The sequence below is a fragment of the Podarcis pityusensis genome (genome assembly GCF_964106645.2).
Source record: "Podarcis pityusensis genome assembly, chromosome: 16".
NCBI classification, from domain to species: Eukaryota; Metazoa; Chordata; class Lepidosauria; order Squamata; family Lacertidae; genus Podarcis; species Podarcis pityusensis.
Genome location: NC_138041.1, coordinates 13,423,175 through 13,450,432, shown reverse-complemented (window position 1 = coordinate 13,450,432; position 27,258 = coordinate 13,423,175). Strand labels below are relative to the sequence as shown.

Below are 27,258 nucleotides of genomic sequence, written 5' to 3'. Positions count from 1 at the left end.
AGTCCAAGCATCACAACAAATTTGGGTGAGCATCTTCTGTCCCAAGGCCTGGGAGCAGGAAGAGAGTCTGCCTGCCTTGCAGTCCTACTGCCAGCCTTAATGGAGCGAGCAATTCTGCTACCCGCTAGTAAACAGAAATAGGCCCCAGGGTGCCCTCCTATCGTGCCTTGAGTCAAATGGCCCGTTGGCAGGTTGGGGGGGGGAGTCACATTTCAGCCGGAATCTCTCCAGCAAAACATACTGCATCTTCATGGGGGAGGCGGGAGGAGAAGGAGGGAAGAAGGATCCGTTTTTTGCTGCTTCCATGCAGCCTCTCTCTGCCCATAGCGCTGGCACCGATCCCTGGAGATGGAAGAAGAATGATGGTCCCGAGAGGCATTCTGGGAGAGACGCCAGGAGAGAAGGAAGCCAGGCCTTTATTCTCCTGCGGAAGAAGAGACAATCTGTGTCTTAAGATGAGATGGTCCAATGTGGTGTGAGGCAAATATATATTCTCAGGTAGAACGGTCACAGAGTTTCTCTCCAAGGTAGTGGTGGGGGGAAAGGAAACTGGGACCAGCAAGCAAAACTCTATCATAGGCCCTTCTGATGGGCTGGCTTGGAGGAGGCCAAAAGTCACAATGATCTTTCCCCTCCCTGAAACACAGCCACTTGCAGCCATTCTACCTGGTTGTCCAAGAGGGAGAGGCAAGAGAACTGGAAGATGGGATGGAGGAGCCTTTGGCCCGATCACACAGCCGGGTTCTCCTTATCTTTTTACATATGCCCACCCCTAACAAAGAAAGAGAGAGAGAGAGAGTCAACTTTGAAGACTCCTAGCACAAAGAACCATGGCTCTGTTTTCCTACAATATGGCCAAGGAGGATGGGAGCTGGGGGCCACCAGGTTGCAGAATGGCTGGATCCTGTGCAACAGATTGTATTGTTGCTCTAACTATATTTCTTCCATGGAACCTTCCTAACTTGGCATTGTGGAAAACTGCTACAGGGAACCAGGCAGAGGGCCTTCTCGGTAGTGGCGCCTGCCCTGTGGAATGTCCTCCCATCAGATGTAAAAGAGATAAACAACTACCTGACATTTAGAAAACATCTGAAGGCAGCCCTCTTTAGGGGAGTTTTTAATGTGTGGCATTTTAATGTATTTTTAATCTTGGTTGGAAGCCGCCCAAAGTGGCTGTGGAAACTCAGCTGGATGGGCAGGGTACAAATAATAAATTATGATGATGATGATGATGATGATGATGATGATGCAGGTTTCTTACCCAAAGCCACTTCCCTCATCTCTCCCTCATTTGCCTATTATTTGGCAGTCTGAATTCACTCTAGAGCATCAGTCTTCAACTGATGGGCCAGCACTGGAGCTGAGCGATATATTGGCACATTGTCTGAAAACAGCATGGTGCTAGCCCAGAGATGAATGGAAGGAATGACCCCGGCTAAACAAGAATGGCAAACCAAGTTGATGGACTATGCAGAAATGCAAAATTACATGGGAAGCTCAGAAATCAAGAAGACAAGAACTTAAAAAAAAGAATGGGAAAAGTTTAAGATTTATTTACGAGACCATTGTATTAGCAGGATTTTAATCACACTTGCAAAAGTAACGGAAAGTTTGGAAGGACAAAAATTTGGACAAGTATTGATATGCAGTTTGTAAATATTATTATTTGGACCCATGGAAGGGATGGGGTGGTGGAGTCAGGAGATTCAGAGCAATCTTGATATTTGGGTTTTGATTTTTTTTTTTAAATGTACGTTTACATATTTATTTTTAAAAAATCAAATAAATAAATAATTGAAAATAAATGAAAACAGTACGGTGCTCAGATCGTGATACTGGTTCCAGACAGTTTGAGCTGGCAATACATTGCACCAGCTCAAATTGCCTGCGGATGGCAAAGGCGCAGGCAGGCAGGCAGGTAAACAGACAGAGTCGGAGAAAGGTTCTGGGTGAGGACCTTCTGGGGCTCCATCTCCTTCCTTGTGTGCGTCTTTGAAGAAGCCCCTCCCTCTCTGGCTCACACAAACTGGAATGGTATGGGGGCTCACTCAGCTGAGGGGCGGGAGGCTTCCTGTTGAGCAATTTGAATGAACTGGGATTCCTATGGGAGCTTGAGTTTGGTGATGTATCTCGGTTGCTCCTCCCTCCCCTAAGGTGGGGAGGAAGAAGCAGCCAAGATACATTCCAGATATTGTGATATATCAGCATAGCATGGTATTTAGCTGCAGATATATCACGATGTTGAAAACCAGACATCGGCCAGGACACAGCCTGATCCAAGGTGGGTCCACGTGGCTTGAAAAGGTTGGGTCTGCTAGACCCAATTTGAGTCGCACAACTTGAAAACTACATGGCATAGGACATGTGAGATAGCCCAGTACAGCAATTTTAATCAAAATCTGAGGTGTAGTAGTAATTTTTTTTTTAACAATAACAGTGGTTACCCAGACCTTGTTGCTGGTTGCAAAGTGGTCCTCATAACATTTAAAGTTTCAGGGCGCCCAAAATGTAGGTCTGTCACTGGCTGAAAGGGTGTCTGAATAAAATTCCCACACTTGTGGTATGTGGCATGTGCTTCATTACCCCTGCACAATGTGGCCTTGCTTCAATTTCCAGAGGCGGAATAGCCCATTTTTGCAGAATTCACATCTCAGAATCCATCATTTCTGGAAGCAGAATTGGGATTGCCTGACTGCAGAACTTTATTTATTCAGCAAGCTTGGCTACTAGGAAATTCTAAGGAAGTCCGCCACCCTCCAGGCTTTGTTGCAGAGGCAGAAGCAGATACAAAATGATCCGTAGATTAAAGCTCTCTTGATTGTAGCTGGACAGCCCCCCCCCCCGATTTATTGCCTGCCTCATTGGGCAGCCCTTCGGTGACGGATGACCATCCCTAGAACTAAGAAGGGGCACAGAATGCAGTGCAGGACCCCCAGCCCCTCGGATAGCCCCAGGAAGTAGCTGAGATGTTCTTGCAAGCTGCAAGTATGGGTGAGCAAGTTCATCTGCAGCAGCCTGTCCAGGATCAGGGCCACTCCATACGGCGCCCAGAGAAGGTAGAAGAGCCAAGCGATGACCGCGGGCGGGTGCCACCCAGCCCTCTCCCACTTCAGCGCCACCTTGGCCAGAGCGACCCCCGCTGGGAGGATGTAGAAAACAGCTATCCAGAAGATGAGATGAGTGAGAGACCACCAGAGCAGCTCAGGTGCCTGTCTCAGGGCACATATTGCTTCCCCGTCTTTCCCCGTGCCATGGATCACGGCTACGGGGATTGCAAGCAGGAAGCCTGTGACCCAGAGAACGAGAGGCAAGAGGCAGCCAGGAAGGGCGGCCTTGGGCGTTGGACACACACAGGCAGCCACCAAGAGCCCTTGGGCAAACTGGCACCCATACTTCATGGCCTGTGCCGCCTGGCAGAGCCCGTCCCCAAAGGTCCAGCCCCAGCTGATCCCGGCCGCGAAAAACGGCAAGATGGTGGCAAAGAGGGCAGTTGACAGTGTTGTGAGAATGAGCCCGGTTTGCTCCCAGAGCCGGAAGCACATGACCAAGGCAATGGCCAGGGCGAGACTGCCGATGATGCCCAAAATGCCGGCTACCACCAGGAACGTCGGGATGACGCCGCCGACCGAGGAGCAAAATGTGCTGTAACAGGGCGCAGGGAGAGCGCTGTCAGCGAGCGTGGTGTCTTCGTAGGGATAATACTCGGTCCAGGTGGCCAGCAGATCTGCAAAGTCTGCAGATTCCAGGACATGGCTTGGGCTCCTTTCCTGAAAAAAGGGCGAGACACAACACAGAGGTTTAGAGAGCACCCTTAAAAAAATAAAATAAGCAGAACTATTTCAACCAAATGCAAATGCATGGATGATGTCACCAGAAGCAGTTGGACGGGGAAGGTCTGTAGCTGGCTCAGGGGTGGAGCATCTGCTTTGCATGTGGAAGGGCCCAAGCTCAATCCTTAATGGTGTCTCTAGGCGGGGGGAGACGCCTACCAGAAGCCCCAGGGAGCTGCTGCCAGTTAGGGTTGGCAATACTGTACCTGGACCAGCGGCTTGACTCAGTGTAAGACAGCATCCTATGTTCCTTTGCTGCCTCTCCTGAGAGCCAACAAACGACACAAGCAACACGAAGACCAGCATACTAGATAGCACTGCAATTCTTACTGCATAATATACAACAAAAACAAACTGTGTACACTTGTAAATTCTCTAATATATTTGAAATCAAATGAACACACGTCTGTCAATCTTTGAAAGTCCGTAGAAGTATACTGAGTCTATAGTTGAAACACTGTCTACCTGGTTTCTGGTTGTTCTGCAGAGACCTCTGGTGTCACATTTTAATAATGCATTATGAACGTTAAAAATAATGCATTGCGAACGTTAAAAACCATGAGTGTAGATCTGCCTCCAGTGTGGTGTGGTGGTTAGAGTGTTGGACTAGGGCCTAGAAGACATGGGTTCAAACCGCTACTTGGCCATGAAGCTCCCTGGGTGACCTTGGGCCAGTCACTGCCTTTCCGCCTAACCTACCTCACAGGGCTATTTTATTTTATTCTATTTGTATACCACCTTTCATCTATAGATCTCTGGGCAGTTCACAACATAAAAATACAAGATATAAAACCACAAAATACATAATAAAATTAAGGACAACAACAAACCAATAACCTCCTCCCATCCCACAAGGGCTTGACATGTCAATCAGCCAAAGGCCTGTTTGAAGAGGAACGTTTTTGCCTGGTGCCTAAAGGTGTATAATGAAGGCGCCTGGTGAACCTCCCTGGGGAGAGAATTCCACAACTGAGGAGCCACTGCAGAAAAGGCCCTGTTCTCGTGTTGCCACCCTCCAGACCTCTTGCGAAGAGAAGGGCCTCAGAGGATGATTGCAGAGTCTGGGTTGGTTCATATGGAGAGAGGTAGAGATTAAATGAGATGGGGGGGGGGGGACGGGACACACCATGTATGCCACCTTGAGCTTCTTGCAGAAATAAGATGGGATAGAATTGCAACCAACCAACCAACCAAATCTTAGTGGCAGCTGGTGCCCATTGGCAGGGTGGGAGGCAGGGTGTCAAAAATTAGGTGGAGGCAGAGCAGAGCCAATGGCAGGCAGAGCCATTCCAATTCCATTCCCTTCTTCCTCCATCTTCCTGCCGTGTTCTAGAAAGGCATCATTGAGTCTAAGGAGGAGGAAGCTGGCCAGAAGAGCCTGGTTGGGGGAAAAAGGAAGCAGGCAGGTGGTGGCTGACCAAGGGAAAACCATGGTTGGTCCCATTTGAACCAGCCTCCACTGCCTGATCTGCTGCCTGAGCCAAGTGGCTTCCTTTGGCTTTTGGAAAGGATGGCCTTGGGAGCTGCCTTGCTGAAGCAAAGCAGTTCTGGACCTGGTCCCTGCTGGACTTGGGGAACAACTCAGGGATGCCCTCTTGAGGTCCGCCAAATGAAGTTTGTTTCCTCCTGCAGACCCGTACTTCGAACGCTTCCCTGTTTCTCCAGACTTAATATAACATAAACATTCGAGGTCAATTTCTGTCTGGAGGATCAGGGAGGGGGAGTCATAAACCACCCTGAGCTGGATTTATTGGCTGTTGATGGGAAGCTTGGCATCCATTTTTTGCTTGTCTTATTCACCCAAAGTAATTGCATTTGGGAAGGGATGCCTGCTACCTGGGCTTGAAAGGCAGGGCCACAATTTTCTCTGCTCGTAGCTTTTGACTTAACTTCTCTTTGTTTCCATTCCGAGAAGGATGGGCTTTGCAGCTGAGACCACCTCTTATATCTGTCGGGCCCTGGCTAATTGTAGGCTTGTGCAGTGATGTATGGTGCCCCATTGGGACCAGTGGGGCAGAAGGCAGGGAGCCCAACAGGAAGTGGAGCCAGAGCATAGCTGTCAACTTTCAGATTTGAAAATAAGGGATCAGCAGCCTTGAAAATAAGGGATCAGAGGCCTCACCTGTCCCGGGGACAGTCTATGGGATATCTAACAATCCAGAATAGTAGTGGGAAGCAGCAGGAAATGGCGCTGGCATAAGGGAATTTCACGCAAAAAAGGGAAGATTGACAGCTATGAGCCAGAGCCACTGATATGTGGAGCCAGAACCAATGGCAGGAGTGGCAAATAATTCTAGTTATTCTCCCCGTCTTCCTCCTCCCTGCTGAGTTCTGCAAAGGCTACCCTCCAATACTTTGGAGCCTAAATCTGGGACTCCATCATCATGAGAGCATGGCAGCCATTTTGGTTGCTGTGACCTGGTGTGATTTTCTGCCGTGCCCCCTACCCAAAGCACATTTTCAGGCATGGAACCCAAAAACACGTGCTTTGGGGCGCCACACAAAATTGCAGCCCTGAAAAAGACGCTTTTTTGCGGGGTGAGGTGGGGTTAGCGCAGTAAAATTGCATGAGATCACAACAACCAAAATGGCTGCCGTTCTCTGGTGATAGAAAATGGGATGTCCCCTTTTCCCCTCAGTACACTTGCAGGATATGCAAAAGGCAATACTGAGACTAAGGAGGGGGAGGACATTGGCAGACAGGAGTGCTCCTTCTTCTGGTGTCAAATAAAGGTCTGGGACCTTCGAGTATAGGGCGGTAATAATAATAATCATTTTTTAAAAATGAGTTAGCTGTTTGCATCCCTTACACAAACTAAGCCTTTGAAAGACTGATCAGGCATTCTTGGATGTAGGGAAGCATTTTGTGGGGAAAGGTGTAGGAAAATGTGTGTTTGCGTGCGCATGCAAACGCACGCGTGCGCGCGCGCGCGCACACACACACACATGTGGCTTGAAGATCTCAAGGAGCAGTAGATCTATTTGGTCCAAAAAGTCATCACTGAAGGACACACTCAGCTAGCATGTAAATGAGCCTCCCTCCTTCATATTTGCTTTGATAACTTTATGCCTCTCCTGTCAGACTGTGGCTCTGAATTAATGGAAATTTATTTCCCACCTTAGCCTTTTCTTAAACAAGCAAATTGCCTGGGAGTTCTGTTTGTTGCATACTAGGTGGCCTGGGGAAAGAGGGGAGCAAAGTTTTGGAGACTGGCTCAACTTGCAGAAGGTGGAGGGGGGTGAACCCTGGATCAGAGGACCAGGAGGAACAAAGATGGGTGAGCCACATTTCCACACCAGTTTGCAGGTTTTGTTTTAGGTCCCCGTGGAAATCATCAGCATCTTAGTGCAAACTTCTCTGGATGTGCACATTTCTGTATGCAATCTTGGCTAACATACATGTTTGCAAAGCAATTCTCCTTAATGCAATGCATTATTTTCACCAATAGGCTGCCTATTGAGCACTATGCAGTTTCTTCCCCCCCCCCTTTTTTTGGCCTGCGAACTACATTGCAAAATTCAGACAAGCACAAATTTCAAGGGATGGCTGTGTTTCAGTTCTCAGATTGTTTTGGAAACTCCAGATTAGGAGAAGCCTGCCTTTTGGAGGCAAACTGAATCCATTTTCATCTCTAGCGAGTAGCAGGAAATATAAAGTGTGGGCAAAGCAGTCTGTCAGCTGGCTAACCTTTGACAAAATGGATGCTTTAGTTGAGATGACCCTCAGGATTCTTTCCAACTCTACCATTCTATGAAAATGGAAACTTGAGTTTTGGCAATGATTTCAGTGCAACAGGTCTGATAGATAGCCTGAAAGCTTCTGTCAGGCCTGTGACTTTGCATCAGACTCTAAAAGCCTCTGCACAATCTCAGTACAGCCATGCCCTCCCTGGGCCTCAAATGGACCCATTTCACTACACCAAGGAGCTTTCCTAAAGGGTCCCAGTGTAACTTAGGTCCGCCTACGTAAATCACCAAGAAAGAGAAAACACCAGTTGGTGGCTGGTTCCCTTTAGGACTGATAGAACAGAAAGCAGGAAGCCCAACAGGAGGTGGAACCAGGGTAAATGGCAGGCAAATCTAGGGATGGCCTCTCCCATTTCGCTGCCTGAGGTGAGGTGGAGAGAGACTGCGCCCTTCGCCGAGGCCTTGCTCAGCGGCTGGCGGTGAGATCTCACCTGAAGCTGTAGCATGGGATTCCACCACCCAAGATGGCTGCTTCAGTCCACCTCATGGGCTGCCCAGCCCTCAGCAGAACCAACTCATTTCTGTTTGGTCCCCACTCTTCTCCCTGCTCATTTGTACAAAGGCAAGACTGAGCCCAAGGAAGGGGAGGAAGCTGACAGGATTGGGTTGGGTATTCCCTGGGTTGGTCTAGATCTGGTATTTTCCAGTTCTTAAAAAAAAACCCCGCGGCTAAGCTAAAATTGCCGCCCCCATCTTCTGGAAAGTGAATTCCTTATGTTATGCATTTGGACGGTGACAAGACACACAGCTTCAGGAGGAAAGGCCTCCTCTAATCACAGAATCCACACCAGACTCTCCAGGAACAAAACAAATTATTTCTGTTTTGACGGTAATTAACAGTTGAGAACAATGGCCTGGCAGGACCAGTCTCCCCTGTGACTCCACAGTGCAAACAAACTCAGAGATTGTCCTAGGAAGGCTGCCAATTTTGCCCTGTCTGGACTTGCGTTCTCATGAAAACACTTTCCATTGGGGGGGGGGGAGAGAAAGACATCCAGCACATGCCAGTTGCATTAATGCAGGAACTGGGTTCATCGTTTCAGAGGCTGTTGCCACCTTTATCTTCTTTTAAGCATTTAGACTCGTTCTTTTGACCATACTAACACTCTTTGCGCAACACAAGGGCAGTTTACAACAGGCAAATAAAATAAAAGCAGCAGAATCCTTTAAAACAGGCATCTCCAATCTGCGGCCCTCTAGGTTTTTGGCCTACAACTCCCATGATCCCTAGCTAACAGGACAAGTGGTAAGGGATGATGGGAATTGTAGTCCAAAACATATGGAGGGCTGAAGGTTGGGGTGCCTGCTTTAAAACATACATAGCAACAAGTCAGCAAACAACGGTGGTTATTACTGCTACTAGAGGCAGCGGCTGGGTCTCTTTTCCTCAAAACACCCTGCTGGAAAAGGTTTGTCCTAACAGGCCACCTGAAAGTATAAAGAGATGAAGCCAGAGAGGGCTCTCCAAGTATGAGGAGCCACCACTGAGAAGGCCCTTTCCTGGGCCTCTGTGCCACACTCCTCAAACTGAGGAAGGACCATCAGGACCACCCATCTTCTGGCTTTAGAGCACAGGCAGCTCAACTCAGTGTGGAATAACATTTCCTTCTTGGGCTTAAAATGTCTAAGAAAGCACTTTGAATTGGGCCCAGAAAACAACCAGCAACCAGTTTAGTTGCTTTAAGAGATTTAGCAACACAGGGCAGGACAATTATTTGGAGTACCTTGAGCTATTGCCGGGGCGGGATTGCAGAGAATAAGAGACAGGAAGATGTTTCACCAGCTCAAGCGCGAGGAAAAGAGTCAGGGGACGTATTTCAGGGTCTGGTAGTGCTCGGGGGCTCTATGCAATTAGGGGAGGGAAGTTTTGGCAGAGCGGATGGAGACAGTGATCAGCTATTTAAAAGCGTGTCCAAGAGGAGAGGAATAGTTCTGTTGATGTGTGAAGTGAAATGTAGTTATCTTTGGATAATGGAAAGGTATTTCTCTCCGTGTTCCCAAGTTCAGGGTCTGGCAGTTCTGTTATCATCCCTGGATGAAAGCACACCTTTTTTTGCATTTCATAACAACTGGAATATAAACATGTGTTTCTTGCTTGCAAAGCACTGCGTATGAAACTTCTGTTTTAAAAACTGATCCACGTATCCATTTTTATTTTTAGAACGTTGCTTAAAAACAACAAGGGAAGCAGAAGACGACAGTAGGTCAGTAATATTTGCACATCGCAAATACAATACAATACAATACAACACAACACAATACAGTAATGGGCATTTGAATTTAGGAATTCCAAATTTTGTGAATTCTGACGTGGCCTGGCCTGATTTGCATCTCTTGGACAAATGTGTGGATCAGAATGAAATTACTTTTTGGATTTCATACTTGTCTGGTGAAATATACTCAGAGTCGCAAAGTGATTTCATGCTCTTTATTCAGCTCATAGTGGTGAGGAGGAATGAATAAATGTCCCCTCACAGTATCTGCTTTATATACATTATTTACACAATGGGCTGCACATGATTGGCTAATTCTGGAATTCTACTGTAAGCCAATCAGGTTGTGGATTCACTTCTATCTGGAGCAGGATTGGGTGGTTCCTGCCAACCAATCATACTGCTGCATTGTTCTAGGACCAATCAGACTGCTACAGTTTGGATCCTATTCAACTCAGTACATAACATCTGGATTTTGTGATGCAGTTCTTTGTTCACCCAAACATAGCAGAATGCAGTACTGGGGCTGGAGAACAAGGCAAATTGAGGGGTAATTTTACCCTTCCCAAGTCAACCCACAATATCAATAGAGCATCTGGGTCAGATTTGGCCCCCACAAAGCCTTGTATTGCTCTTCACTTTTCTGTCCCCTGTCTCTCTATGCTTCCCTATATCTCTGAGTTTCTCTCCACTAAGTCCATGGGGCTTTCATGAAATGAGGCTGTCTTGAATGATGCCTGTGGAGCACTGAAGAGTTCTGGATTTGTTTATTTATTTTACTAAAGCAGAGCAGTGGATAGTAGTTGTTTTAAGTTGAACACTTCATTTAACTTTTTAAAAAATGATCTGCTGCTCTACTTGAAACCATCACCATCATCATTGTAGAGCTCTTCAGCATCCTGCAGGCAGCATTCAAGACAGCTTCACCTTGAAAGCTGAGCTGGGCAATGGATTTTGGAGTTTTAGTTGACCTAAGAAAGTCACTGCCCTAACGTGGATTATTGGGAAGAGTTACCATAGTTTCCCATGTATAACACAATTTTTAATTATTATAAAATAATGTTAAAAATTGGGGGTCGTCTTATACATGGATAGGGCAGAGGGGGGACAGGCGATTGGTTGCAGCCGCGAGCAGGAGATTGTCAGCGGCGATTGGGCAGGTGATTGGTGACTGCGACAAGGGCTGCTGTCAATTGGCTGCCGCTGCACCAATTGGGCGGGCAATTGGCGGCTTCGGTGATGCGTGTGGTTGGCAGCGTTGGTCTGGCGGGTGAGCTATTTTTGGCAATCTACTCAAAAGAGCTCAGCAACTCTGTTGGGCAAGGATAGATCAGATCTGGGTCTCAAGATGTATAATACCAAGAATCGTAAAATGTGATATACAGCCAAGAACTCTGTCGGACCATAACTCCATTAGTTTAGAAATAAAGGGTAAAACACAGAGCGTTTACAGATGGAGGATGAATGACTATCTCTTTGAGATCCCCGAGGTAATTGAAAAAGCAAAGGCTACTTTGGAAGATTACCTTAAATGGAATTTAAATAAAGATACCAACATTGATATAGTTTGGGACGCAAGCAAAGCTGTCATGCAGGGTCATTTAATACAGCAAAGCAGCCTTAGAAGAAAGTTAAGAGAGAAAAAGAAAGAAGACATCTTAAACCATATAAGAATATGTGAGGAAAATCTAATGAAAAAACCTAAAGATGAACAAAACAAACAAGCCATTAAGATGCTACAAACCCAATATTCAATATTGGTTAACCAAGAGGTAGAATGCAGAATAAAATCTATGAAGCAGAGATATTTCGAATCAGCGAACAAAACAGGGAAACTCCTGGCATGGCAGTTGCGGAAAAGATAAAAACAAAGTGTAATAAATAAGATCAAAGTTGAAGGACGGCAAATAGAAAATCCGGAGGAAATTATGAGAACATTTCTGAATTGGAATACAAAAGAGGGAGGTATGAGGAGGTCCAGGAAACAAGTTAATGTAAGAGAAGTGATGAAAAGATGGAATTGTTTTTAACTGTTTTTTCTTTTTTGTATTTTGTATTTTTCCTTTTTATTGTTAATTTTCTTATTAATGTAATCTTTTTCTTTTGAAATTTTAATAAATATCATTTTCAAAATGCAGGAAAAAAAAGAAATTATGAGAACATTTCTTAAATACTATGAAAACCTATATAAAAGAGAAAATGAAGATCCAGACAAAATAAGAAAGTATTTTGAAGATTATAAAGGGAAACACATAGGTGAAGATGAAAAAATACAGCTGAACAAACCAATTACGAAAGAAGAAGTAAAAGAGGCGATAAATAAGATGAAGCTGGGCAAAGCCCCAGGCCCAGATGGGTTATCGGCCAAATATTACAAAACACTGGGGGATAAACTAATCCCGGTGCTTATGTGATGTGATGAATAGAATTTTGCAAGGAGGGAACTTACTGGACATGTGGAAAGATGCACATATAACCTTGATTCCCAAGCCTGATATGGACAGCTTAAATATAAAAAAATTACAGACCTATCTCATTGCTGAACAATGATTATAAAATTTTTGCGGGAATAATGGCAGACAGACTCAAAAATTGCTTAAAAGATGTCATACATAAAGACCAAGCCGGATTCCTCCCAAATAGACAGTTAAAGGACAATGTCAGACATATTATAAATATCATAGAATACCTAGAAGTTAAAAATGAAGTACCAGCGGCCTTACTGTTTATAGACGCTGAAAAAGCGTTCGATAACGTTTCATGGCAGTTTTTGTTAAAGTCTATGGAGGAAATGGGGATAGAGGGCAACTTCATAGAAGGTATAAAGGTGATCTACTCTAACCAAACAGCTAAATTAATTGTTAACAACAATCTGACAGACACATTTAGTATTATGAAAGGAACAAGACAAGGTTGCCCTCTCTCCCCTTTACTATTCATAATGGTTCTAGAGGTCATAGCGAATAAGGTGAGATACACGCCAGAGATACGGGGCATTAGAGTCGGAACAAAGGAATATAAGTTGAAAGCTTATGCAGATGACCTAGTGTTCTCATTAGAAGAACCACAAATAAGCGTCGGTAAAGTGTTGGAACAATTAGATGAATTCGGTAAGGTATCAGGTTTCAAACTAAATAAAACAAAGACTAAAATGTTGGTGAAAAATATAGATAGGAATACAAAAGAGAACATAGAACAGGAATGTGGAATTAAGGTCTCAAAAAAAGTCAAATACTTAGGTATATGGTTAACTTCAAAAAATATCAATCTAATTAGTGATAATTATACACCTATGTGGAAAGAGATTAAAAAAGATCTGGAAATATGGAATAGATTAAAACTTTCATGGTCTGGAAGCATGGCGGCAATCAAAATGAATACCCTCCCAAAAATGCTGTTCTTATTTCAAACCATTCCGGTGATTAGGGGATCCGCGATTTTTAAGGAATGGCAAAAAAGTCTTTCAGAATTTATATGGCAGGCAAAAAGGCCAAGAATTAAATTTCAAATATTAACAGACAGGAGGGAAAGAGGGGGCTTTGCTGTGCCAAACCTAAGATTATACTATGAGGCCTCCAGCCTATGTTGACTTAAAGAATGGATTACCCTAGAGAATTTAGATCTGTTAGACTTAGAAGGCTTTAACAATAGATATGGTTGGCATGCTTACTTGTGGCTCAATAAAGGAAAGGTCCATAAAGGATTCTCCAATCATATTTTCAGAGGAACATTGCTTGAAATTTGGGAAAAAAATAAGAAACTTTTAGAAAAGAACACTCCTTGGTGGCTATCCCCGACAGACATTCTAACAATTAAAAAGGTAAATATGGAAGCGAAAAGGCTAACATATGAAGACATACTGGTTAAAACAGAAAAAGTTTGGAAGATTAAACCATATGATGAACTGAAAGACAGACTAACAGGCTGGTTGCAATACCATCAGATAAATGCACTTTGGAATGAGGATAAAAAATTGGGGATGAACGAGAAAAAATCAAGATACCAGACAGAGGTATTAGAAGGGAAAACCAAACTGTTAGCTAAGATGTATAATTTGTTGTTAGAATGGGACACAAAAGACGAAGAAGTAAAGGAGGTAATGACAAAATGGGCCATGGACTTAGGACATAATATAGAGTACGAAAAATGGGAGAGGAATGAAATTCACAGGGTGTGTCACATTAAGGGAAAACCTAGAGAAAATGATGTATCGTTGGTATATCACACCGGTAAAATTGGATAAAATGTATAAAAGCGGAAACAAAATGTGTTGGAGATGTAAGCAGAAGGAGGGGGATTTTTACCACATGTGGTGGGCGTGTGACAAAATAAAAAAATTTTGGGAGCTCATTTATAATGAATTAAAAAAAAATTTTAGGTACACCTTTTCAAAAAAACCAGAGGCACTCCTCTTAGGAATAATTGGGGATGAAATCAAAAGGAAAGACCAAAACTTATTTCAGTATGCGACAACGGCAGCTAGGATATTAATAGCTCAAAAATGGAAATCAGTGGAAATTCCCACGATTACGGATTGGCAAACAAAATTATTCGAATACGCAGAATTGGCAAGAATGACAAACAAAATCAGACACCAAAAAGAAACAAAGTTTAATGAAGAGTGGAGTAAATTTGTGACCTATATTGAGAGTAATTGTGGTAAATTAAAAACTACAGCAGGCTTAACATAATCCTTGTTATGCATAAATTTTTGACATAGAAACTGCAGGAGAAGAAAAAATGTAAGAAAACCGCAGCAGGAGGGGAGGGAGGTCACGCAGTGTAAATAAGTGAATGACACTAAATACTGATAGATAAGAGTGTTCATTGTCTATTCTTATATGCCTTTTTTTCCTTCTGTTATATGTTTTCTGTTTTTTGTGAAAATCTCAAAAAAAAGAAAAAAAAAAGAGCTCAACAACTCCCTCCATTTTCTTAATTTGGAGTCCCCCCAAATAGGGGCCATCTTATACATGGGGGCATGTTATACACAGAAAAATACAGTAATCCCTTTTTAACCTCATCTATTTCAAGGCTCCTGAACCTATTTGCCTGCTATTTGGCAGGTGTAATCCACTGAGGAGTGGAGCTCCTGTACCTGCAAATTTCATCTACTTATACCAAAAGAAGGAAAGCGTAGATAGTTTTAGATCTGCCATAAGAACGAGTGAGGAACATAGAACTTATATTATATTATTATATTCTATATTATATAGAGAGTGATTCGGAACTTAAATCACAGATCAAGGAGAAAACAGAGTGCTTCAGAAATAGATTGGGTTTTATTATTATTTAAAAACACAGATTCAAGGCAAATCTTAGGCCCTTGCACACCCCTAGTAAATACATATTTTTAAATCTCATTTTCATGCATTTTTTATAAAAAAATCTAACAAATGCAGAAATGGAACAGGTTTGACTTAATTTATAAGACATGAAATCGACATGGAGCACATGGTAGGCTGCTGTTATTTTCCTCAAATGACAGATGTGGTGAGGGGGAGAACTGAGGTTTGACCAAGGCTACCTATTAGGTGCTTGGCAGAGACAAGATTCAAACTAAAACACTCCTAGATTAGGGATTCCCAAATAAACCAACAAGAGATTCATTCACACAGTGGACTCCACTACACAGGTCAATTATAACATTATAAATGTGTTATAAAAATGTGAAACCAGATGGCGCTGTAGAGCAGCGATCCAAAGTCAATGGTAAATTGCACTGGGAGCTATATTTTTCCATAGTGGTTTTTTCATAGCAGTTTTTTTTTAACAAATCTGTATAGATCAGTCTGTGAATTTGCGGTAGTAGATGGGAGATAGCACACCTATCAGTTTAATATTTATATTGATTTTTAATTACATTTTCATTGCTTCTTCCATTTCTTGTATTTATTGTGTTACAGTTTGAATCCACACTGAAATGCAAAACAAAAAATAGTTATAGTTAACTAAACCTTTACTTGGAGTAGACCCACTGGAAATTAATAGATCTACATTAGCCATAGTTATTAATTTCAGTGGGTCTACTCTGAGTAAACATTAGTTGACTATAGCCTAAAAGGAGCAATAAAATACTATTATAAATCACCCAGCACAGTCCATTACAATTGCTACAATGGGCAGATAAACCATTAAGTGGTCCGCTAAGACCCTCGGTAATTTTCAAGTGGTTGCGGGGAGGGGGCAAGTTTGGAAACCCTTGCGCTAGATCATTCTCTTACAGTGCAAATTACACATGTCTTTTGAGATTAGTGGCTACAGGCTTGCAGCCTTAGCCTTTGTGCTTCTTTCTTTTTTTAAATAGTATGCTTTAGAAAGTGCTCAACCCTATTAAGTCAGAGCTGAACAAAGCAGAATGCATTTTTTTCTCATTGCTAATACACAGTTTTCCTCTCTAAAGAGACTCTGGTGATCAGAGACTGGAGGTTTCCAGGCAAACTGAAGGCCTGTTATTTCTAATTTGTAGAAATTAAGCGCTGATTTAGGTCTGCATACTGGTTGCTGAATGAAAATGGTTTCATTTATATTCCCCCCCAATCGCCTCAGCGTGTGAAGAGTGGCTATTTTATAAATATAATAATCTTCCTTCCTGCACCCTTGGGATCTCCTTCCTAGTGTGAACGAAGATGGAACAATTTTTCACTAGGTCTCCTGAGATTCAGATAAGATTGCAGGGTTGAATTGGAATGAGATGCCTAGCTGGTCTCATCCAACTCTTCCTCAACCAGACTTTGGTTAAAGCTAGCCTAAGTCTCTCTCTCTCTCTCTCTCTCTCTCTCTCTCTCTCTCTCTCTCTCTCTCTCCCTCCCTCCCTCCTTCCTTCCTTCCTTCCTTCCTTCCTTCCTTCCTTCCTTCCTTTCCCTCCCTCCCTCTGTCCTCCTTCCTTCCTTCCTTCCTTCCTTCCTTCCTTCCTTCCTTCCTCCCTCCCTCCCTCCCTCCCTCCCTCCCTCTGTCCTTCCTTCCTGCCTTTCCCTCCCTCCCTCCCTCCCTCCCTTCCTTTCCCTCCCTCCCTCCTCCGTTCCTTTCTCCTTTCTTTCTCTCTCTCTCTCTCTCTCTCTCTCTCTCTCTCTCTCTCTCTCTCTCTCAACATACAAATGCAAGATTTTCTTCCCCCACCAGATGCAGATGAGAAGCCCTGAGTGCAACATCAGCTCTCCCCACTGCTGATTGTCAGAAAGTGGCATTCAGAGACATATTGCCTTCGACAGAGGACAGAGTGCATGGCCATCATGACGAGTTGATAGCTGAATACTCCATGGGTTTTATCTAACACTCAGCCACCCAAGTTCATGGCTATTGCTGCCTCTTATGGGAGCAGATTTCATACTTGAACTAGTCACTGTGTGAAGTAGTATTTTCTTTGGTCTGTCTTGGATAGCTCAGTTGGTTAGAACGTGGTGCTGATAACACCAAGGTTGCAGGTTTGAGCCCCTTATGGGATAGCTGCATATTCCGGCATTGCAGGGGGTTGGACTAGATGGTCGAATGTCTATGATTCTATGTAATGTCTACAATTCTAGGAAGCTTCCAGCTTCCAAGGATATTCCTGAATTCTTGTGTTGCGGAAAAGGAAGAAAACATCTTGTCTGTGCTCTCTTCCCACACCTCTTGTGTTCTCCCCTCCAGCTTGGCTTTTCTTCTATGCTAAAAAGCCCAATATGTTGTAACTTGCCTTCATCCAACCCCTTGATTATTTATCTTGCTCTTTTCTGAACCTTGCCCCCATCTCCACAGCATACTTTTCGACCTGTACAGAGTATTCCATGTGTGGCATCACCATAGATTTGTACAAAGGCATTGTGATATTGGCAGCTTAATTTTCAATTTCTTTCCTAATGATCCCTTGCATGGAATTCACCTTTTTCCCCCACAGCTGCTGCACAGCCAACACCTTCATCAAGTACTGCGTCCAGTTCTGGACACCGCAGTTTAAGAAAATATTGACAAGCTGGAGCGTGTGCAGAGGAGGGCCGAAGGGTCTGGAAGCCAAGCCTTATGAGGAATGGTTGAGGGAGTCAGGTATATTTAGCCTGGAGAAGAGAAGACCTAGAGGTGGTACAATAGCCACCTTCAAATAGCTGAAAGGCTGTCACATGGAAGATGGGTGCAAGCTTGTTTTCTGCTGCTCCAGAGGGTAGGATCTGAATCAACGGATTCAAATTCCAAGAAAGTAGATTCTGACTAAACATTGGGAAGAACTTTCTGAGGGTAAGAGCTGTTCAACAGTGAAATGGAATCCCTCAGATGGTTGGGGTTTTTAAAGAAGAGGTTGGTTGGCCATCTGCAAGGGCCCAGCTCTGAGGGCCTTCGGGCGGTTCCCTCACTGCGAGAAGTGAGGTTACAGGGAGCCAGGTAGAGGGCCTTCTCGGTAGTGGCACCCGCCCTGTGGAACGCCCTTCCATCGGATGTCAGGGAAATAAACAACTATTTGACTTTTAGAAGACATCTGAAGGCAGCCCTGTTTAGGGAAGTTTTAAATGTTTGATGTCTTATCATGTTTTAATATTCTGTTGGGAGTTGCCCAGAGTGGCTGGGGAAACCCAGCCAGATGGGCGGGTTATAAATAATAAATTATTTAATAATAATAATAATAATAATAATAATAATAATAATAATAATAATTTTTATTTAGCTGTGGTTCTTGCATTGCAGGAAGTTGAACTAGATGACCCTTGTGAATTCTATGATTGTGAGCTGTCCAGTATGACCCCCAAGGTCTTGAACCTGGTCAATCACTGCCAGTTCAGACCCCATGAGTGCATATGTAAAACTAGGTAGTGATTGACGCATCAACTGCTCAGCTGAAAGCAGCACATTTTCTTTTGGGTGCTGAGAGTTGTTAGGAGCCTCTTGGATCCCCCCACAGAGTGAAAATTTGAGGAGTGGTGCAACAATTGCTCCCTCTCCCCAGGGAACTCTGCATGCTGTAGTCCTGTGAAGGAAATGTGGGTGGGATCTCTTCAGGACCCTCAGCACCCTTTATGAACTACAGTTCCCATATAGTATAACCGTGCTTACACTGTATACAGTGGTACCTTGGGTTAAGAACTTAATTCGTTTTGGAGGTCTGTTCTTAACCTGAGCTCCCACTTTAGCTAATAGAGCCTCCCGCTGCCTCTGCCACACGATTTCTGTTCTCATCCTGAAGCAAAGTTCTTAACCTGAGGTAGTATTTCTGGGTTAGCGGAGTCTGTAACCTGAAGCGTCTGTAACCTGAAGCGTCTGTAACCTGAAGCGTCTGTAACCCAAGGTACCACTGTAATAGAGGTGAGGCTTCTGTCACATACTGGCAGATTCAGGTTGCCAAAGTTAAAGTGGATTTGGCTCTGAACAAATCCACTTTCCCCAAAGACCAGGCTCCTTGCAATAAGGAAATTCACTGGGAAGGTGTGGCATAGTGATTGTGTGATGATACGACGTTGCATAACTTCCCCACAGGCAAATGCTCCGACGTCATCTAATCTCCCGGGCAAATAAATCAGGATGAATGCTCAATAAACAGGTTGCCTGGAAGCGCTCTTCCTCTTTCTTCCTTTGCACCCCCAATTCCTACTCCTTCCTTCCTTCCTTCCCTCTGATTTTATTCATTCGAAACATTGCAAACTCCCATCTTTTCATTTTTGAAAAGATCTCAAGCTGGCTTCCAAAGGATTTCAAAGGGTGGGATCATTAAAAGACAGTACAATGGCTAAATTGCAAACTCAATAAAATCAGTAAAATACAGAGGACAGCATAAAGAAAGGAGCCACGTTGTAATAAAGACTCAGAAGCAGCCCTGGAGCAATTAGACCAGCAAGCGAGCCTGGCTCGTTCTAGACCAAAGATCAACAGTATTCCTGTGTGCTGTTTTGCACAGCGACCAGTCAGGGGCCCTGCCCCCAGGGAAGCCCACGAGCAACAGGCCTCCCCTGCTGGTAATTGGAGGTAAACTTCCTCTGAAGATGGAGGAAGAGAGAGGAAGGCCATCGCTCAGTGGCAGAGCAGCTGCTGTGCATGCAGAAGATCTCTGTTCAGTCCCCAGTGGCATCTCTAGGTAGGGCTGGGAGACGCTCTCTGTTTGAAACCCTGGACAGCTGCTGCCAGTCAGTGCAGGCAGTACTGAGGTAAAGGTAAAGGTAAAGGGACCCCTGACCATTAGGTCCAGTCGTGGCCGACTCTGGGGTTGCGGCGCTCATCTCGCTTTATTGGCTGAGGGAGCTGGCGTACAGCTTCCGGGTCATGTGGCCAGCGTGACTAAGCCGCTTCTGGTGAACCAGAGCAGCACACGGAAACGCCGTTTACCTTCCTGCTGGAGTGGTACCTATTTATCTACTTGCTTTTTGACGTGCTTTTGAACTGCTAGGTTGGCAGGAGCAGGGACCGAGCAACGGGAGCTCACCCCGTCGCGGGGATTCGAACCACCGACCTTCTGATCGGCAAGTCCTAGGCTCTGTGGTTTAACCCACAGTGCCACCCACGTCCCTAGTACTGAGGTAGCTGGACCAATAGTCTGACTCCATGTAAGGCATCTCCCTATGTTCCTATCTTGTACTTAGAAAACATTGATAGACTTATTCTCTGAGAATTTGTCTAGCAAACCTCCTTTTCCCCTATAGGCTGATGACTGCTACAGCTCCGTTGGTTAGACTAAGCCTGGTGCTGATAACAACAAGGTCACAGGTTCGATTCCCATAAGGGACAGCTAGATATTCCTGCATCACAGGGGGTTAGACTAGATGACCCTCAGATTCCCTTCCAACTCTTATGATTCTATGGTTCTATGAGTCTATGAATAGCATACCTTATAACAACAAATTTCGCAAGCGGATTATGCAGTGTGTCAAAGACTTTCCAGGGGGTTGGGCTAGATGACCCTTGGGCTCCCTCCCATTGTTACCGTTCTGCGATCCTCGAGACAAAAACCCGAACCCTGCCGGAGCAGCCCAGCCATTGTACCCAAAGTGGCTTTACTTGCAAATTTAGCTGCAGAAATTAAGGAGGGTGTCGTCAAGAGCGATGCAGTTTGCTGCCTTGAACGATGTCGTATAACAGGGTCATTTTCTATATTGATATTTCAGTGTTTATGGATTGATTGCTCAGCCTCTTTCTCTGGCTTTCTTGTTAGTTTATATAAATATTGTTATTTCCAGAGCGGGGGGTGGGGGGTGGGGGCTCAGCAAGACGTTTTTCCTCCTTCCATCTTTCTCTCTCATGGCACGTAAAAGATCCTCTTAAAACCCAATTTAAAAGCACTAAATCACCCAATATACTACAATCTTGAACAAATATATCTGCTTTATACTGAGTCTGCTTTGCGCTGAAGGTGGCTTCTGCTGTGGAGAGGGAAGTGAGGGGCAGACGGGGCTTGTCAACCTGTCAATCAAGGAGAAGGAAAACTCTGTAGCTAAACCTCTGCTGCCTTGTGGCTACGTTCATTCGTGAGAGTAAACCGTGAATAAAAATCTGTACCTGCTGCCTTGTGGGTCATCTTTGGGGGAAAAATAGGCTAAGGAGCAAGCCCTACACAAACATGGAGTATGACTCCTTCTAGCAACTCCTGCAGCCAAGCTGGTGTCAAACATATTGCTCTGCTTTTCTTTGGACCACGTCAGCAAGGAAAGAGGGGGGTCGTCTTGTCATTTGGGCAGCCCAGGACGTTCATGCACACTGCCCAGACTTGCACCCCTGAGAGGTTACATCAGTGCTGCTAACGCAGCAAAAACAACACAGGAGGCAGCTGTTACGAGTTACCGGTCTCTGCAGCCACAGCAGGTGCTGTGATTCTCCTGCGGATTGACTTTGCACCCGGAGGCGAACTCCATTGTATGTTTCCGAACACAATTCAAAGTGTTGGTGCTGACCTTTAAAGCCCTAAACGGCCTCGGTCCAGTATACCTGAGGGAGCGTCTCCACCCCCATCGTTCTGCCCGGACGCTGAGGTCCAGCGCCGAGGGCCTTCTGGCAGTTCCCTTGCTGCGAGAAGCCAAATTACAGGGAACCAGGCAGAGGGCCTTCTCGGTAGTGGCACCCTCCCTGTGGAATGCCCTCCCACCAGATGTCAAAGAGAAGAACAAATACCAGACTTTTAGAAGACATCTGAAGGCAGCCCTGTTTAGGGAGGCTTTTAATGTTTGATGTATTACAGTATTTTAATATTTTGTTGGAAGCTACTCAGAGTGGCTGGGGAAGCCCAGTCAGATGGGAGGGGTATAAATAATAAATTATTATTATTATTATTATTATTATTATTATTATTATTATTATTATCCCTTGAGACAGACCGATGCCAACAGCAACCCTGAGTCCCATCCCTGGCCCCACTCTCTCCCGCATGGTGCTGCCTGTTCTGATTGGCAGAGGCAGCTAACTGGGGCCTGATTTCATTAGATCCTTTATCTGTCAGTTGAACGTGTCCTTAACTCTGAGGACACCTCTTGCTTTCCTTCTACACAGGATAGAGAAGGTTGTGGAGGTGCATGTTGAACTACTTTAAAGGTAAAGGTAAAGGTACCCCTGCCTGTACGGGCCAGTCTTGACAGACTCTAGGATTGTGCGCTCATCTCACTCTATAGGCCGGGAGCCAGCGCTGTCCGGAGACACTTCCGGGTCACGTGGCCAGCGTGACAAGCTGCATCTGGCGAGCCAGCGCAGCACACGGAACGCCGTTTACCTTCCCGCTGGTAAGCGGTCCCTATTTATCTACTTGCACTTTGACGTGCTTTCGAACTGCTAGGTTGGCAGGCGCTGGGACCGAGCAACGGAGCGCACCCTGCCGCAGGGATTTGAACCGCTGACCTTTCGATCAGCAAGCCCTAGGCGCTGAGGCTTTTACCCACAGCGCCACCCGCGTCCCTTACAACCTACTTTACCAAGGTGGAAATTACCATGTTTCCCTGCCCTCTTTCGCTTCCATCTCCAGCCACCACCGGGAAGGTTGCCCAGAAAGACCCTCAAGCTGGAGGAAAAGTTCTCCACCCTGTCCCAGAATAACATTGCCCCCTGCCACAAATAGGAAGGCTGTTTCAGCCTCTCTTTTGCTGATGACTTCTCACCCACCTCAAATTCAAGCCTAAAACTTTTCTTTTTTTCTTTAGAACCTTTCAGCTCAGCATTAGTAGGAAGACCCTGAAATGGTACTGTCAGTGCAGGGTTTAAGGTTGGACGTCTAGGACCCCAGACACAGCAGAACAGAGGGCCACATTTTTGAAGTGACTGAAATCAGACTCAGTCCCGTTTAATGGTCTTATTAGTGGACCCCCTATTTAAAGGGGAATGGTTCCATAAGAGCGACAACAGGGAAACACTGGCCTGCGAGTGCTCCAGTTGGAGAACAGCCCTTACCAAAGGTGTCATTGACTTTGAAGATGCTCAGGATGAAAGGGAGAAATGTGCTAAGAGAAATGGATCCAGAATTGGCCTCCACAGTCACTTACAGACTCACTCTTAAAACCGTGGTTATGGAAGACAATCTTACTCGGCTACAAGTGATCACAGAAAAAGAAGAAGAAGAAGAAGAAGAAGAAGAAGAAGAAGAAGAAGAAGAAGGGCAGCACTGAGACGCAGGACTCACCATATTCACACAATTGCCCATGGTTGTGATGCAGAGTCAGGCTGTGTCTTGTGAGGGTGATGCTGTTGTTGACCCGACTGCCTGCGAGAGGCGAGCGAATGTTCTTATAAGATAAGGAAGGTGGAAAGAAAAACAAGAAATGTGTGCTCATCTTCTCCTTTCCTCAGCAGGAGAAAGGAAGCAAAGGACTTTTCATGCCAGCGACTTGCCGGGAACTTTGAAAGCCGGAGACAGTTGCCAGGGTGTAAATAATGGGGAAGTGATGGTGGGAAATGAGGATGTGGACATCCTGACATGAGCCCTATGGGGCAGTCAGGGCTGGCGACCTTTGGAACTGGCAGGGCGGATGAAAGGAAGGCCGGTGAGAGAGGTGGAGCCAGAATCAGTGACAGGCAGAGGCAACCAAGTCTAGGTTTGTCCCCCATCCTTCTCTTCCTCCCTTCTGAGTTCTGCAAGGGGTAACACTGAGGAGGCAGGTTGACCGGCAGGACCACCCCCTGGGATTATTGAAAGTAAGAAGATAGGCAGGTGGGGGGCAGTCGGTGACTGACCCATTCACCGTAATGGACCACCCTAGAGTGAACTGGTGTCACGGAAACACTTTTGTATGAATTTGCCAGCGTTTCGAATGAAGGCCTTTTGTGGAATATTTTTTTAAAAAAAATACTACAGTCAAATAAAACTGTGGGCAGGATTCGAGATAAGAGCAACAGAAGGAAAATGAGTGTAATAGAGAAGCTTTCGGTAATAGATACAAATATAAAAGTTTAAGTAGGAGTGGGGGGTTGGGAAGTCAATTTATGAAACATTGTCACTATCTGAGGTGAAGATTATTGTGAAAACGGTTGAATAATTTAATAAAAAAATTATACTACGAAAAAAGAAAGAATTTGCCGGCATCTTGATTTCCTCCTTGCCTTGTATCGCTTGGAAGGTTTTATGCATAGCTGAGGAAACCTTCGCCACTCCTTCTGGTGAAACAGCGATGGTGAGATCATGGTGAGGTCTGCCAGGCTTGGGCCAGCCACGCTCCTGAACGGAGTTGGGAGCAGGAACAGTTTACACCAGCGTAATTTACCGCCCCCCTCCTCCCTGGTGTAAATTATGCCGGGATAGTTCTGTCTGTATTTAATTTAGACAGTGCCTAGGACAATATTAGGAATCATTAGTTTAAGATAAATAGATGAAAGCTTTAAAAAAAAAAAATCAGATTGGAGATGTCTGAAAATCCCCAAGTCACGGTGGGTTTAAATCATACGCGCGGTTCAGAGGTAATTGGCTGTGTTGCAAATCCCTCCTAGACTCAGCCTCCGAAGGGGCACCTTTCTGCTGGCGAATTCCTCCGCCGTTTAGTAATTACTGAGGATCTGAATTATTCAGCAATAATTTTGTATAACAAACGAAGTTTCACACGCTTTAATTACAGCGGGGAAGCGCCTGTGCCGGCGCGCGTGTGTTTGGGTGTGCGTGTGTGTACGCTAAATTATTCACCACTTATCATCTCCACGAGCGACTATTAAGACGGATTACTCCTGGGACAAACCAACCTGTTTGGAATGTGTTGAATTATTGATCCCGACCGATTTACCTCTATTGGAGGAATGACAACATATATCTGCCCATCTTGTTTCCCCACCTCCCTTTCCTTTCCCCGCCCCACCTCTTTTCAGTAAGAAGAAACCCGCATAAGAAGACCCTCTGCAAATAAGCAAGCATGATATGTGACCTCTTTTGCCTGATGCGTGGAGACCAAACAAAATCGCACCCCATCAAAAATTAAGCCTTGCAGGGAAAGTGTTAGGTATGCAAAGCACTGTCGCTGGAAGTTAAGGAAAAAGAAGGGGAACAACAATTTCTGTGTCGCTCCTAGAATCATAGAATCATAGAGTTGGAAGAGACCACAAGGGCCATCGAGTCCAACCCCCTGCCAAGCAGGAAACACATCCTAGAGATAGCAGTTCTCAGCATGATCCATTCCAGGGTCAGAAGCAGAACATCTTTTCAGGGCAAGACTTGCTGGATCTCTGTGTGGCTGCAAATCCCTGAAATGCCAGGGGCAGACTTTTCAGCCTCCGGGTCCTGGACTGACTCCACCCACCTCGACTGCACCTAGGATCAAAGAATCGTAGAGTTGGAAGGGACCCCCGAGGACCTGAGAAAATATTATAGCCAAATGAAATGGCAGGCAGGTCTTGAAATATAAGTTAAGGTACGAGAATGATAAGGGAATCCAATGTAGGGTATATGTTTTAGAGAAATATTCCATTTATGACAGGAGATAAATGATTTGAATTAGAAGCATCATGGAAATAAGGATGGGACTTCAGGTACTGGATTGAAATGGAATGGAATTGGTTAAATTGTTTGAAAACGAACAAAAAATTATGGGGGGGGTGAAAAAGACATGTGTTGAAACTATCCTTCTGCACAAGGGCAAAAATTCCATTCATTGCTCCACCCACTTTTGCTTCCGGCTTCACCAGGCCCTGGCATGTGGCCCTCGGAAAGTTGCCCTGAAGACAAAGCGGCCCTCGAGCAGGAAAGGTTCTCTCCACCCCCCCCCCACTGCTGTTGTACGAAATGGAGCCTTCTCCCAGTTACAAGACTATTCTTAGGTACTGTGTCCAAGCCAGGTGTGAGAGCTAATTGCTCAACTTCCTTTCATTGTGCATGCAAAAGATATTTGGATTTCTTCATTAAAAAAGAAAGAAAGGAAAGTGTTCAAGCCAATACTGGCTTCGAAACTCTCCGGGGTTAAAGCGTGAGCATCTTTCTGCTAACACAGCCACCATTGCATGAGTGCAACCTCCTCCTATTTCAGGTGTGTTTGGGGCAAAAGCTTCTGCACATCTGGAACAGAAGCCTTAAGGGAGGCTCTGCCAAAACAGCTGGCCCTCTGCCCAGCTCTGAGTTAGGGCCTGGGCTGCCGTGTACATCGGACACTAGGTGGCAGAATGGAGCCACAGTTACGCAGAGACACTCCCTGTATGTATATAATTCGCCGTCTGTGTAGTTAATGCCTTGAAAATTTGGGTCAGCTCTCTTTGTCTTTTGTTCTCTATTTAACGCAAGAAAACAAAGCAGCAACCATCTACATACCGGCACCTGCGCATCCCTGACATCTTAGCCCCCAGTTTCTAGCACCTGATCTTAGAGTCCCAGGATCTAGAGATTCTTCCTTCCCTGTTTCGTTCAGGTGGCCTTGAAGCCTGGACTTGTTTAATTACCAACCCCCACCCCCGTCTACTAATAACAGAAGCCGTCATAATTAGGAGGTATAAATATTCTGTGTGGGCTGTTCTGTTCTGCAGCCACATTATGAAAACCATGTACGGTTCTGATTGCCCAATCTCCCCCCAAAATTAAAAAATAAGTACCATAACATGAAGCTGAAAGGGATGCAGAAGAGAACGGTTTCAGGCAGCCCAAGGGATGGAGAAAAACCTTCCCCAGAAGGAACGGCTGGAATGTTTTGGGCTTCTTGTGATCAAAGGCAAAGGTTTATGGGCAACTTCCTGTTGGGGAAGGAGAAAAAGGAGAATGGAATAGATAGGGCGCCCTGTGGGCCAAACGGCAACATTTTGTTGCAGTTTTTTTTAGAATAAAATAAAATAAAAGCTAGAATTCAGAAAAAGCTAGACTTATTTGATATGCCAAGGAAAGAGAGCATATCTCTATGTTGCTTTATTTATAAAAGTATTTATAACCACCCTCATAAAATGTCAGGGCTGTGCAGAGCAATATAAAAAAATATTTTAGCAAAAAAAGAAAGCAAGCATTAAAAACAGTACAGAACAATCCTCTCAGTGACTGGCTGCTCAAGGGGGAAAAAAATCAACAACTGCATAGGTCTGTAATTGTATAAGAAAAACTGCCAAGAGACTTCTAGTTGAAGCCAGTCGGGTCTTTGTAACAT

At 44.9% G+C, this 27,258-nt stretch overlaps 1 protein-coding gene across 4 annotated transcripts; it reads right to left on the bottom strand.

The window, feature by feature from the left end:
* Window positions 1–1,533: 1,533 nt before the first annotated feature.
* ACKR1 (atypical chemokine receptor 1 (Duffy blood group)) lies at window positions 1,534–26,458 on the bottom strand. Of its 4 annotated transcripts, none has more exons than XM_080985747.1 (3): window positions 26,442–26,458; window positions 23,343–23,423; window positions 1,534–3,767 (listed from the first exon to the last, which is right to left on the bottom strand). In XM_080985747.1, exons 2-3 carry the CDS (start codon window positions 23,361–23,363, stop codon window positions 2,859–2,861), a joined length of 930 nt encoding a protein of 309 aa, XP_080841873.1. In that variant the 5' UTR covers window positions 23,364–23,423; window positions 26,442–26,458; the 3' UTR covers window positions 1,534–2,858. The 4 variants fall into 4 exon arrangements, with proteins under 4 accessions (XP_080841873.1, XP_080841872.1, XP_080841871.1 ...); XM_080985746.1 differs by lacking the exon at window positions 26,442–26,458 and adding an exon at window positions 24,890–24,937; XM_080985745.1 differs by lacking the exon at window positions 26,442–26,458 and having other exon boundaries at window positions 23,343–24,051.
* Window positions 26,459–27,258: the final 800 nt, after the last annotated feature.